The 10,451-nt window shown below is 43.9% G+C and overlaps 1 protein-coding gene across 3 annotated transcripts in view; it reads right to left on the bottom strand.

Moving 5' to 3' along the window:
* Window positions 1-10,388, bottom strand: part of BFAR (bifunctional apoptosis regulator) — a 27,090-nt gene extending 16,702 nt beyond the window's left edge. The window contains exons 1-2 of one of the 3 annotated variants that reach the window (XM_012647759.1): window positions 10,177-10,388; window positions 451-786 (exon numbers count right to left, since the gene is read on the bottom strand). In XM_012647759.1, coding sequence (XP_012503213.1) covers window positions 451-713 — 263 coding nt within the window. In that variant the 5' untranslated portion in view covers window positions 714-786; window positions 10,177-10,388. Of the gene's footprint in view, window positions 1-450; window positions 787-7,768; window positions 7,793-10,176 lie in introns of those variants that run through there. The other 2 variants (XM_012647761.1, XM_012647760.1) reach the window with 2 other exon arrangements.
* Between the last annotated feature and the right edge of the window lie 63 nt (window positions 10,389-10,451).

Genomic DNA, 10,451 nt, shown 5'->3' with positions numbered 1-10,451 from the left:
TGAGACTAGCCTGGGCAAGAGCAAGACACCGTCTCTACTAAAAATACAAAAATTAGCCGGGCGTGGTGGCATGAGCCTGTAGTCCCAGCTACTCCGGAGGCTGAGGCAGAAGGATCGCCTGAGCCCAGGAGTCTGAAGTTACAGTGAGCTATGATCAAGCCACTATACTCTAGCCCAGGCGACAAGAGGGAGACCTTGTCTCAGAAAAACAAAAAACAAAAACAAAACAACACATTGTGGTCACCAGTGAGGAAGGGAGTCTGGATTTTTCAGGCCCCCCCCCCTTTTTTTTGATTTTCAGGTCCTTGAGTCCCTAATTCATATTCGAGCAGAGGCAGAGTGACTACCCAGAAAGTGAGCTCTAAATCTGCAGCCTTTTCAAACGCTGCCGCTTCCACTAAGAGAGAACACGTTGTACGAGCTGTGCTACCGATGTGAGTTGAGCATTACCTGAGGAGAATGTTGACTTTGGGGAAACCTTCCCATTTTTCTCTGCATTCCGGACACTCTGTTTTCTTTGAAGACACCCACCATAAAGCCAGGCAGTGCCGGCAGAAGCTGTGCCCACAGTTCAAGGTGGTGGGGTTAACGAGGATGTCGTAGCAGCAGTGGCAAGAAAATTCACTAACGGAAATCTGAGGCCCGGTGCTTTTGAGAGGGTCATCGTTCTCAAGGCCCACCACGTTCAGATCATTTTTCTGAGGCTCCTCCATCTCTTAGCAAATTCTGGGATCCACAGATATAAAAAATTTCAGACTTAGAAAACTGCTGCAAAGCATCATTAATCTAGGGGAAAAAAAGACAGCAATAGGACAAATAGTTGTTTGAAGAGAAGAATAGTTAATACAATAATATTGCCATTCTATCAAAGCTCTTATTTTTAAATGTGACAAATTCAGCTTATAAAAATCTATATTCCATAAACCAAATCATCATCACTGAATTTCTTTCTTGCCTATTCGTTATACTTTTCAAAGCTAGTAAAGCAAAATGGTGTAGTGGAAATTTCAATAGATTTGGGGGTAGAGAATTCTGGATCCTTCCCTTTCGCTAATTTCCTTTGAAATTTCTCTGGTCTCAGTGTTTGCAATTAAATTTCTAAAGTCCTTTCTAGGTGTATGATTTTAAAATAACCCAGCTTCCTGGTCTGGTAAAATGTCTGGGATTCACAACAATAGATATACTTCATGTAAATAACTCATTTGGTCCACACAAATAATTTCCATTAGGGAATTTGATTTCAGAGGCCCTAAGAGAAGCAATTCCAAGAAGTGAGTGAAGCCTTGTTTTCTGGTGCCCCGTGCCAGGCCAACTCCCCCATGACTCAATATACCTTTTCCCCCTAAATCAACCCAAACGTGCACATCATGTCCCATGGATCTGGCCAGTTTGGTGACACAGAACCATGCTAATGTCATTAATATGCAAACGGTGAAGAACCATTCTCTTCTCATTCTCATCCGGGTCTTAGGAGATTTTTTAAATGGAGAGGCAGTATGACAGAGAAGACCCTGGAGTTAGAACCTCAACTCCCCAACTCACTAGCTCTATGACTGTGCAGAAGTTACTTGAGCTCTGAGCCCGTTTTCTCAACTGTGAAATGGTTGTAACGGCACACAAACCTTAAAGGCTTCTTGTGAGGATTAGAGACAGTGAAGGAAAGTGGCTACGAAGGTGAATGGTATAAATAGGGGCTAAAGAAATGATTATCCACACTATTTCTGGTGTTACGGTAAGAGTTTCCCAGTCTCACTACTGTGAAGGAAAAGAGAGAAAATCGCCCTCCGCCACACACACCAGCCACGCAGAGAAGGGCTCATGCTTTATGCTTTGCACACACGTGGTTAAGAACACAGGTCCCAGTGCTGGGTGGCCTGGGTTCTTACCCCACCTCTGCCACTGGCCAGCTGTGAGTCTCGGCTTCCTCATGTACAAATGGGGGTATTCAGAGTATTTCCCCATTGGAGGTTTGAACAACTAAGTAAGAGAATGCAAGTACAGTGCCTAGTACAGAGCCTGGCATATGGTTTATTTAAAGATAAACCATAAATGGTAGCAATTTACTGATTTTTAAAAGCAACGGTAAGAGATTTTTACCACATTTTATAGGGTACAAAATTTTACACAGAGCACGAAAACACTATAATTTAAATAAGTAAACCAGTAAATAGAAACTAGAAGGAAAGATAGGGTTAGCAGTAGGTATGTTTGGAAGGGGAAGATCATGGGTAATTTTTGCCTTCGTTTTTAGTTTTCTGCATTTACTAAGTTGTTTTTAATGAAAATGTGTGACTTTGTAATAACTATAAAAAAATACAGGAATCGTAAAAAAAAAAAAATATTTTGTATTCCTTTTGGCCAAACACAACTAAAATTTAAACTCGGTGTTAAAAGTGGACTAGAGGTTCCTTAGCCAACACTAAAAAGATAATTAAAGATAAAATATAAATTTAGAAAATAAATGTAATGAACAAATATATTCAAAGTAAAAGATGATAGTAAAGAGGGGAATAACCTTCTGTATGGGCCCATTAATAACTCTTGTTTTTGGAAGAGAAAGAGTCTAAATAAATGATCTCAACAGATTCCAGATTTTTTCCAATAATCATACTTGCTCATTGTTTGTATGTTTAGAAACATTTAAAATGTTTCTAAGTGCTTTCCTTTGGGCAGCCTCTTCAAATTGCTAAGGAAGTGGGAGATCTTATGTAGGATTTTGAAAAAAGAATCCTTTTGATAAAGTAGTTCCTTTATTCCACCAATACTGACAAAACAACTACCATGTGAGGGCATTATGGTAGGAAATAATAATCACACTATGAGTACTTATTGAGCATCTCCTACGAGCTGGGCACGGAACTCTTGATCATATCTGGATTCAATGACAGAGGAAAGATACAACGCGCTGGGTGAGGGCTCTGCAAGGGCTGGGCCTGGCTGGGGAAATGTCCTCATGTTTTCACTGAGAGCAGGGGTGACACAGCTGGAGATGAGGCCCGAGACAGGGTCTCGCATGCCAGGTTGACGAGAGTCAGGCAGATCGGAGACGGGCGCACAGAAACGTTTCAGAGGTGATGAGACCGGCAGAGCTGGGCTTGTGGATATAAATCTCAACAGGAAGGAGGGATAGGCTAGAAGCAGGGAGAACAATTAGGGACAACTTAGAAATGAGGTATTATTACTTCTGGGACTAAGGTGGCAAAAATGAAAATGTGAAGAAAAGGATAAATCTGAGAGATGCTAAGGAAATAATTTACGGGCTCTAGTGACTAGAGAGAAAGAATGATCAAAGATGTTGGCTACGTTTCAGAACAAGGCAAGAAAAACTGTACTCCTGATAGAAACGGGGTCATTGTAAACAAATGGTGAATTTTAGAAATGTGGGGTTTGGTTGAATTTTATAAATGTGGGGTTTGAGGTAATAAGACTTCCAAGTAGAAATGTCTAGTGGGCAGCTGGAGACACAAAACTATAGTTGGAATAAGCATGAAGCTAAATGTATGGATTTCAGAGTCATTGCAGAAAATTACAAATAATGTATTTTGAAATTAACTTCTCACAAATTAGCCTTTTAAAAACTAGAATACACCAGCAGTTCCTTGCCTATGAGATCTGCAAGTTTATTTCTTATGCAAGAAAACAAATCACACACTAATGTTAAAGGGTATTTTGCAAAGGTGGGGTGACCGTTAATTAACTTTGTTTTGTAACTGCCTTTGACAAATTAGAAACTGCAGGAACTTTGATAACTTCTTCGGAGTTTTGCTTGTTTCATTTTACCCTAAATTCAAAAAGTGGAAGCTAACAGAGAAAGAGTACACATTCTTAAACAAATTCAGTAGATCATTTCTGTTACTTCTGTATCTATTTGGGTTACTTCCACCAATTAAAGAAAGCAGTACTTTTAGAGGAAGAAAGTGCCCCTTCAGTGATAAAAATCTAGCTCAGACACTAAAGTTACAAGCTGTGGTGTTGGGACTTGGGTAAACATACCCACCCCTGCTGGCAACCATTAAAGGCCTCTTTGAGAAGGCCTGAGCATGTTTACAGCTGTTCTTGCAGCAGGCTGGAGCCCTGAGAAGCCGCTGGTTGGTTCCTGGTTGGTTCCTTCCGAGTTCCCTCCCAAGTGAGCATGTGTTAAAAGACTCTCAGCTACTGTTCTTTTCACCTGCTTCCCCCTTGTGTCAAAGGCCTTGAGGACAACAGGTGGGGATGTGGGCAGGATGGAGTGGGGGGAGGAGAATCCTTATGTTCTTACCCCCAGTGCTCTGTTCACATGGATACACTTCTGTTTATGAAATTACTAGGGTTAATTACCTAGCTCAAAACTGATGGGAACAATGCATGAGCTTGGGGAAATCGACAAAATAGCAAACAGTAACAAGTTCATGGTCAGGCCCAGTGGCTCATGCCTATCATCTCAGCACTTTGGGAGGCTGAGGCAGGAGGATCACTTGAGGCAAGGAGTTTGAGACCAGCCTGGGCAACATGGTGAGACCCCTGTCTCTACTCCTCCCTCCCTCAGCAAAAAAAACCAGCTGGGTGTGGTGGCGTGCCTACAGTCCCAGCTACTCAGGAGGGTGAGGGAGGAGGATCCCTTGAGCCCAGGAGTTTGAGGTTGCGCCCAGTAGTTAGAGGCTGCAGTGAGCTATGATGACGCCACTGTACTCTACCCTGGCAAGCAGAGCCCTACCTGAAAAAAAAAAAAGTTTAAAATGATAGGTTGAACAGTATGGCAAAACTTCAGGAGTTCCCACAAGTACTGAGTCATTCTGAAGATCTGTTGCTGAACAAAAGTTGGGTTTTCAACTAAAACTCGGAGAAGTGCCTCAGGAGCTGAAATCGACATCAAGCTTGAGTGTGTGCATGGTACATGCATTTCCCTGCAAGGCAGTCTAGAGTTTTTATCAGGGTCTCAGAGGGGACCAAGACCTGGAGGAGGTTAAGAACTACTATTTATCCACTGGGATAAAAGGTTCTTAATACAATACACCCGTCTTCCTCCTGTAGTGGTACAAGCCAGGCGAGCCCTGCCACGGTGACGCAGCTTTATCACCGTGAGCACCCGTCCTTCTTGTCCCGGGCCAGTCACCACCAGCAGCCACCGCCCTACTAAGGCAACATCTGCCATGCAGGCAGGCTTTCTTTCACATGGTGTTTATTCTTTTCTTTTTAAATTGAATTTGGTGCCAGCATTTTAAAAAATCTAATTTTACATAAAATCCTAGATTTCTGGCTTCTCTTTAAAAAAAAAAAAAAAAATCAGACCTAGCAACACTGGGATCTAATTTTTCACCTGCAGTCTGCTCCAGTCCTCTCCCACCTGCTCTCAGTTTTGTTACTTGCCTCACCCGAGTTCTCATCCCTTGTCCCATGATGTGATGTCTTCTGAGTCTATTGGTGGGTGTATGGTTGTTTCCAGGCTAATTGGCCTTAGGATAGTCAGCTTTTGGAGTTGTCAGCTTATAGCTTTCCTCTCTTTTTATTGTGAGACAGGGTCTTGGTCTGTCACCCCAGCTGGAGTACTGTGGCATCGTCATAGCTCACTGTAATCTCCAACTCCTGGGCTCAAGCCATCCTCCTGCCTCAGCCTCTGGAGTAGCTGGGACTACAGGCACACACCACTACACCCGGCTAATTTGTTTTCTATTTTTTGTAGAGACGGGGTCTTACTATGTCGTCCAGGCTGGTCTTGAACTCCTGGCTTCAAGTGATCCTTCCGCCTGGCCTCCCAAAGTGCTGGGATTACAGGTGTGAGCCACTGCACTGCCAGCTTTCTTCACTCTTGATTTGCTGTCAGGTTGTTATCTATTGTTGTTGGCACAACTGATAGGAAACATCACAATCTCTGATGATCTGGGCATTTCCAAGATATCTAATCAACATGACCTTTTCTATGTCTGCCCAAGAAGACATCCCTAACTGATCTACTATAGTAATCTGAAAATCCATGAAAGAACAGAAAGGGCTGGGATACACGCAATCTCCCAATAATGCTGTGTAACTAAAGAACCCAGCATGAACTTGGCCATTCCTCCCTTGGAAGGAAGATGTTTGTCCGACTGGGTGAGGGCTTACCCCTGGCTTTATCCAAAGGGCTACTATCCAGGAGGTGATGGCCCTACTGTTACCTGTTTCCTTCTTTAGCCATATACCCAACTAAAATTTAGGAAACTCAATTAATACAATGATTATTACTGAGTTTATCCAAAATGAATGCATTAATTCTGAGTTTAAGTAGCTAGCTTATAAAGATCTCACTATATAACGATGAACTCTTAAGAAATTGTAATTTATAAACTGCTTGGCCCAGTGGTATATGATTATGGTTCTATACCTCCTTATTCAACATAAATCTATTTTGACTGTATTTTGCCTAATATTTTAGGAATCCTTCTAAGGGCTAATTTGTTGGGGTTCCAGCCTGAAAAATACAATTCCAATCATTTCTTAGCAAGGATATTCAATGTAAGAATGGAAAGATTTTGGCTTCTTTGGGCCTCTAGTTAGGCTATTTCCTCTCATTGCATAATACCTGACAACAAAAAATAATCACAACTGCGAATATTTACTGAGCCTTTGTAATGTGAAATGCACAACAATCCTACAGGAATAAGTATTACTATCATCTCCATTTCACAGATGAGAAAATGAAGGCCTAATTAGTAAACGGCAGAGCCAGGTTTTAAATCATGGTCTGACTTAAAGCCTGGCGGCATAACACTTCATTATCCCAATAAAGTAATCGATAACAGTTATTAGTTCAAAGGACTGATTTACTCTTTTATCATCTAGGCCACATCATAGAGCTGCTACTGCACAGCTGAGAAAAACAAACGAGAGAAAACAAACTAGAATGTGACAACACTGCATTTTGGAACATGAACTCCAGCTGGCAGCTGCTAGAGTGAGTATGCTGCTCTATGCAGAAATTTTACAATAGAACCAGGCAGGTTCTGTGAAGGGGGAGTTGAAAAAAAGAAAAAAAAAATGAAAAACAGGGGTAGGGATGGGTGAGGAAACCCCTAGCTCTGGCACCCCAGATCCACTCCTGGGGACGAACACTGGCAGAACACTACAGACATTATTAAATATCCAAAGGGTGTCCACCTGTTTATGGCGACTATGAAATAAAAATAAATGTGCCCAAATGTAAACAAGGCAAGGGTCAGAAATGGCAATAAGGACAGAATATTACATGTACTTCCTGCAGGTGGCAAAAACTGCTTCTTCCATTAATATGAGTAGCATTTCTAGTTGTTTAGTGTGTAAAACCTTGTGTTTTTCTGACTCCAAATAGATTTTCTTTCCGGAGAGGGTCAGAAATCAGTAGGGCAAATGTAGCAAGCTCCTTTGGGTGTTGACTTGCTGCCTGAACTTTGCAGCCCCGTGGTTTACTGTCTCGCGTGGAAGTGTTGGGCAAGATGAGGGCAGGCTGAGAAAGAGATCCTGGCTCTCTCAGAGCCTGTCCTCTTTCATTTCAGTTATGTGGCCTATATTCAAGGACCTATCCTGTACTAAACGCTGCAGATGTTCAACGACTCAGAAAGCTATGAAAAGCTGCTGGAGGTTACTAAGTAACCCATACCTTAACCATTGGTTTTAAAATACTTTGTATGACTCCTATTATAAACTAACATGTCCTTTATAGATTCAGCTCACTCTCACACTTTTTACACATTACTGTTTTGGTCATGTCTTTGCTTCTCCCATCAAATCCTGAGCTCCCTGAGGTCAGAAACCAAGCCACTAAATTTTATCACCATACCTCAGAGTGACCGGCACAAAGCTGAGCTCTAGGTATTTGTAGATGAAAACCAAATCAACAAATATTTGATTCCTCCACCAAAATCACCTGGTAAACTTCAACCAGGATGTCCGGGAGAGAGGCTCAGGAATGTACATTTTAAACAAGGCCTTCAGGAGATTCTTCTGTACACAGAAGTTTGGGAACCAGAGAGAGAGAGCTGTTACATACAAATAAACACTGACATACTTAAATACATATCTCAGAAAAGGTATGAATATGTGTGAATAAAAAAAGTTTAAATGACACTTTCAATTCTCTTCTTGCCAATCCCTCCTCTTTCCATTGCCTGAAACATCCTCCTAGAATAAAATTCTCATCAAGCCCTGCCTTTGCTCAAAAGTTACCTACTACAAGAAAATAAAGCCCACCGTTGAAAGCCGGCCCTTAGCAATCAACATAACTTTTAATTTGGGCACAAAATCTGGAGCCAGAATGAATGAGTTAAAATCCCAGCTCCACCAATTATTAGCAGCATGACCTCCAGAGAGGGTCACTTAACCTTTCTCTGCCTCTGTTGCTTCACCTGTAAAATGGGGATATTAATAGTACCCGCCTGATAGGGTTGTTGAAAGGATTAGATGAATTTAATATATGTTCAGCATTCACAAAGATGACTGAGTGCCTGGCACACAGTAAGTGCCATGTAAATGTTAGCTATTAGTATTATTGTGATTGTTCCCTACTATTCCTCTGCACACACATGTGACTACACGGTAGTCTCATCTACTAATTCCTGCTGCTTGGGCATATTTCCACATCCTCACGTTGTTCTCTCCATCTGTAACGCAGCTTCAAAACATTTCTGGGTCAAAAGTATCCAACTGACAAGATCCAAATCAATTTTCACTTGAAAGTCTAACCCCCTCCCACCCAAATTAATCTTTCCTGCCTCTGTGCATTACTGTAACTTTTATCTGTGTAAATTTTCTCATCTCCTGCACTATAATTTCTCTGCAGAGGATAGTAGAGTTGGAACAGTATAGTTTTAAGAGTGAGACTGATTCCTAGGCCTACGCAAGGAAGAGAGAAAAAAAAGAAAAAAAGAGTGAGACTGATCTGGATTCCAAACCTGGTCACCATTTATTCTCCCTGAGTCTCATAGCCTCGTATTTCCCATTTATCAGTCTAGGATAATATCAACTTCGAAGGGCTGTTGGGAGGTTTAAATGACAAACTCTATGCATAGATACTCAAAAAGAGTTTGTTGTATGGTCGACTGGTATTATTAGAATTATTAACGGTGGCATTTACTGAGTGGTGGCTGTGTAATTAGTGCCAGTGCCAAATGCTGTTGGCGCTCACCTGTAAAATGGGGATATTAAAAAAAAAGACAGAACTGTCTTGGAGAAGTACAGTTTTTGCATCAAGTTTATGGAGATACACAGGGAAATGCAAAGCACATTGGTTGGGATACACCCAGGCTGGCCGTTTACAAAGCGTCAGTGACAGGAGCAAACAAAACAACCCTATCAGCACGTGCAGTCTGCGCTGCCTCTGGGGTGTGCCCTGGGTAGAGAGCAAAGCTCTTTTCCTATTGGCCTTTCGGAGCGTGACATCAAGACCATCCCCAAAGGACCAACCAATGGGCTTCAGCGGGAGGACAGAATGGCGACAGTTGAGAGCATGACAGCCTCTAGGCTATCACTTCACCAAAGTTGGGGGGTTGCCTCCAGCCCCGCCAGATACCCTCAGATAGACATAACGTGACTCCCATTTGCCTCCCCCTCTTTTAATAAAAGAAAACTCCTTTTTGCACAAGTTCGGATTTCTGAGTGAGGCTCGGAATCAGAAGAGTCCAGCCCAAGTGTGACTTTGGGGTTTCACTTTCTCCTTTCTGCGCTTCCGTTACCCTATTTTAAAAGCGCAGAACAATCACTCCGCCTTGGGGCAGGAAGGTGCCTCGCTAATTAGACGGCAAGCTCAGCCTGGCGGCTATCAGGAACCCGATCAATTCTGGCTGAGCTACTGCTCAGGCTGTGGCAGGCGCTCCTGGCGCGCAGGCACCCCGTTGTCCCTCTCCAAAGTGTATGGAAGCGACGCCCCCTCCATCCCGCCCTAGGAAGCCCCTGGAGCGAAGGGCTCTGACCCCGACACCCTCAAGAGGACGCAGGCGAGGCCCAGCGACCGGCCCCGCCGACGTGGGGCTCTCGCGAAGGGATGGGTAAGTTGGCCAAGCTGGGGTCCGCACCCCGCGGCCAGGACTGATGCGGATCAGGACCCCGGCCTGGGCGAGGGAAAGGCCCGCGCGCCTCCTCCAACCCCGCCAAAGGGATCGGCCAAGGGGATTCCGGTTCCGTCTTCCACACTACGCCCCGAAATCATGCCTGGGCCGCTCCCTCACCATCCCCCGCCGTGCTGTGGCTTACCATTTCACTCGTCCCGGGGCCAACCCGGCCATCGCCCCCCGCCCGGACCCCCGGGGAAACAGAGGAAGAGGTAGAGGCTTCACTTCCGGAAGTAACTTCGGACAGACTGTGGAGGAGAGTGCCCCCAGCCCGCGACCATAGAGGAGAGGCCGCAGTCGTTTCCCAATCCCCTTAACCCCTCGACCTCCCCGCTGCCTAGAGCGGCCACTCCCCGGCGGAGGAAGTGGGCGCATGCGTACCACCGCCGGTCCCCGCCCCTTCCTCTTCGCCTACTG

Source organism: Propithecus coquereli, unplaced genomic scaffold (genome assembly GCF_000956105.1).
Source record: "Propithecus coquereli isolate 6110/MARCELLA unplaced genomic scaffold, Pcoq_1.0 Scaffold27, whole genome shotgun sequence".
Lineage (NCBI taxonomy): Eukaryota > Metazoa > Chordata > Mammalia > Primates > Indriidae > Propithecus > Propithecus coquereli.
Note: the sequence above shows the minus strand (reverse complement) of the source record. Positions and strands in the feature narration are given on the sequence as shown.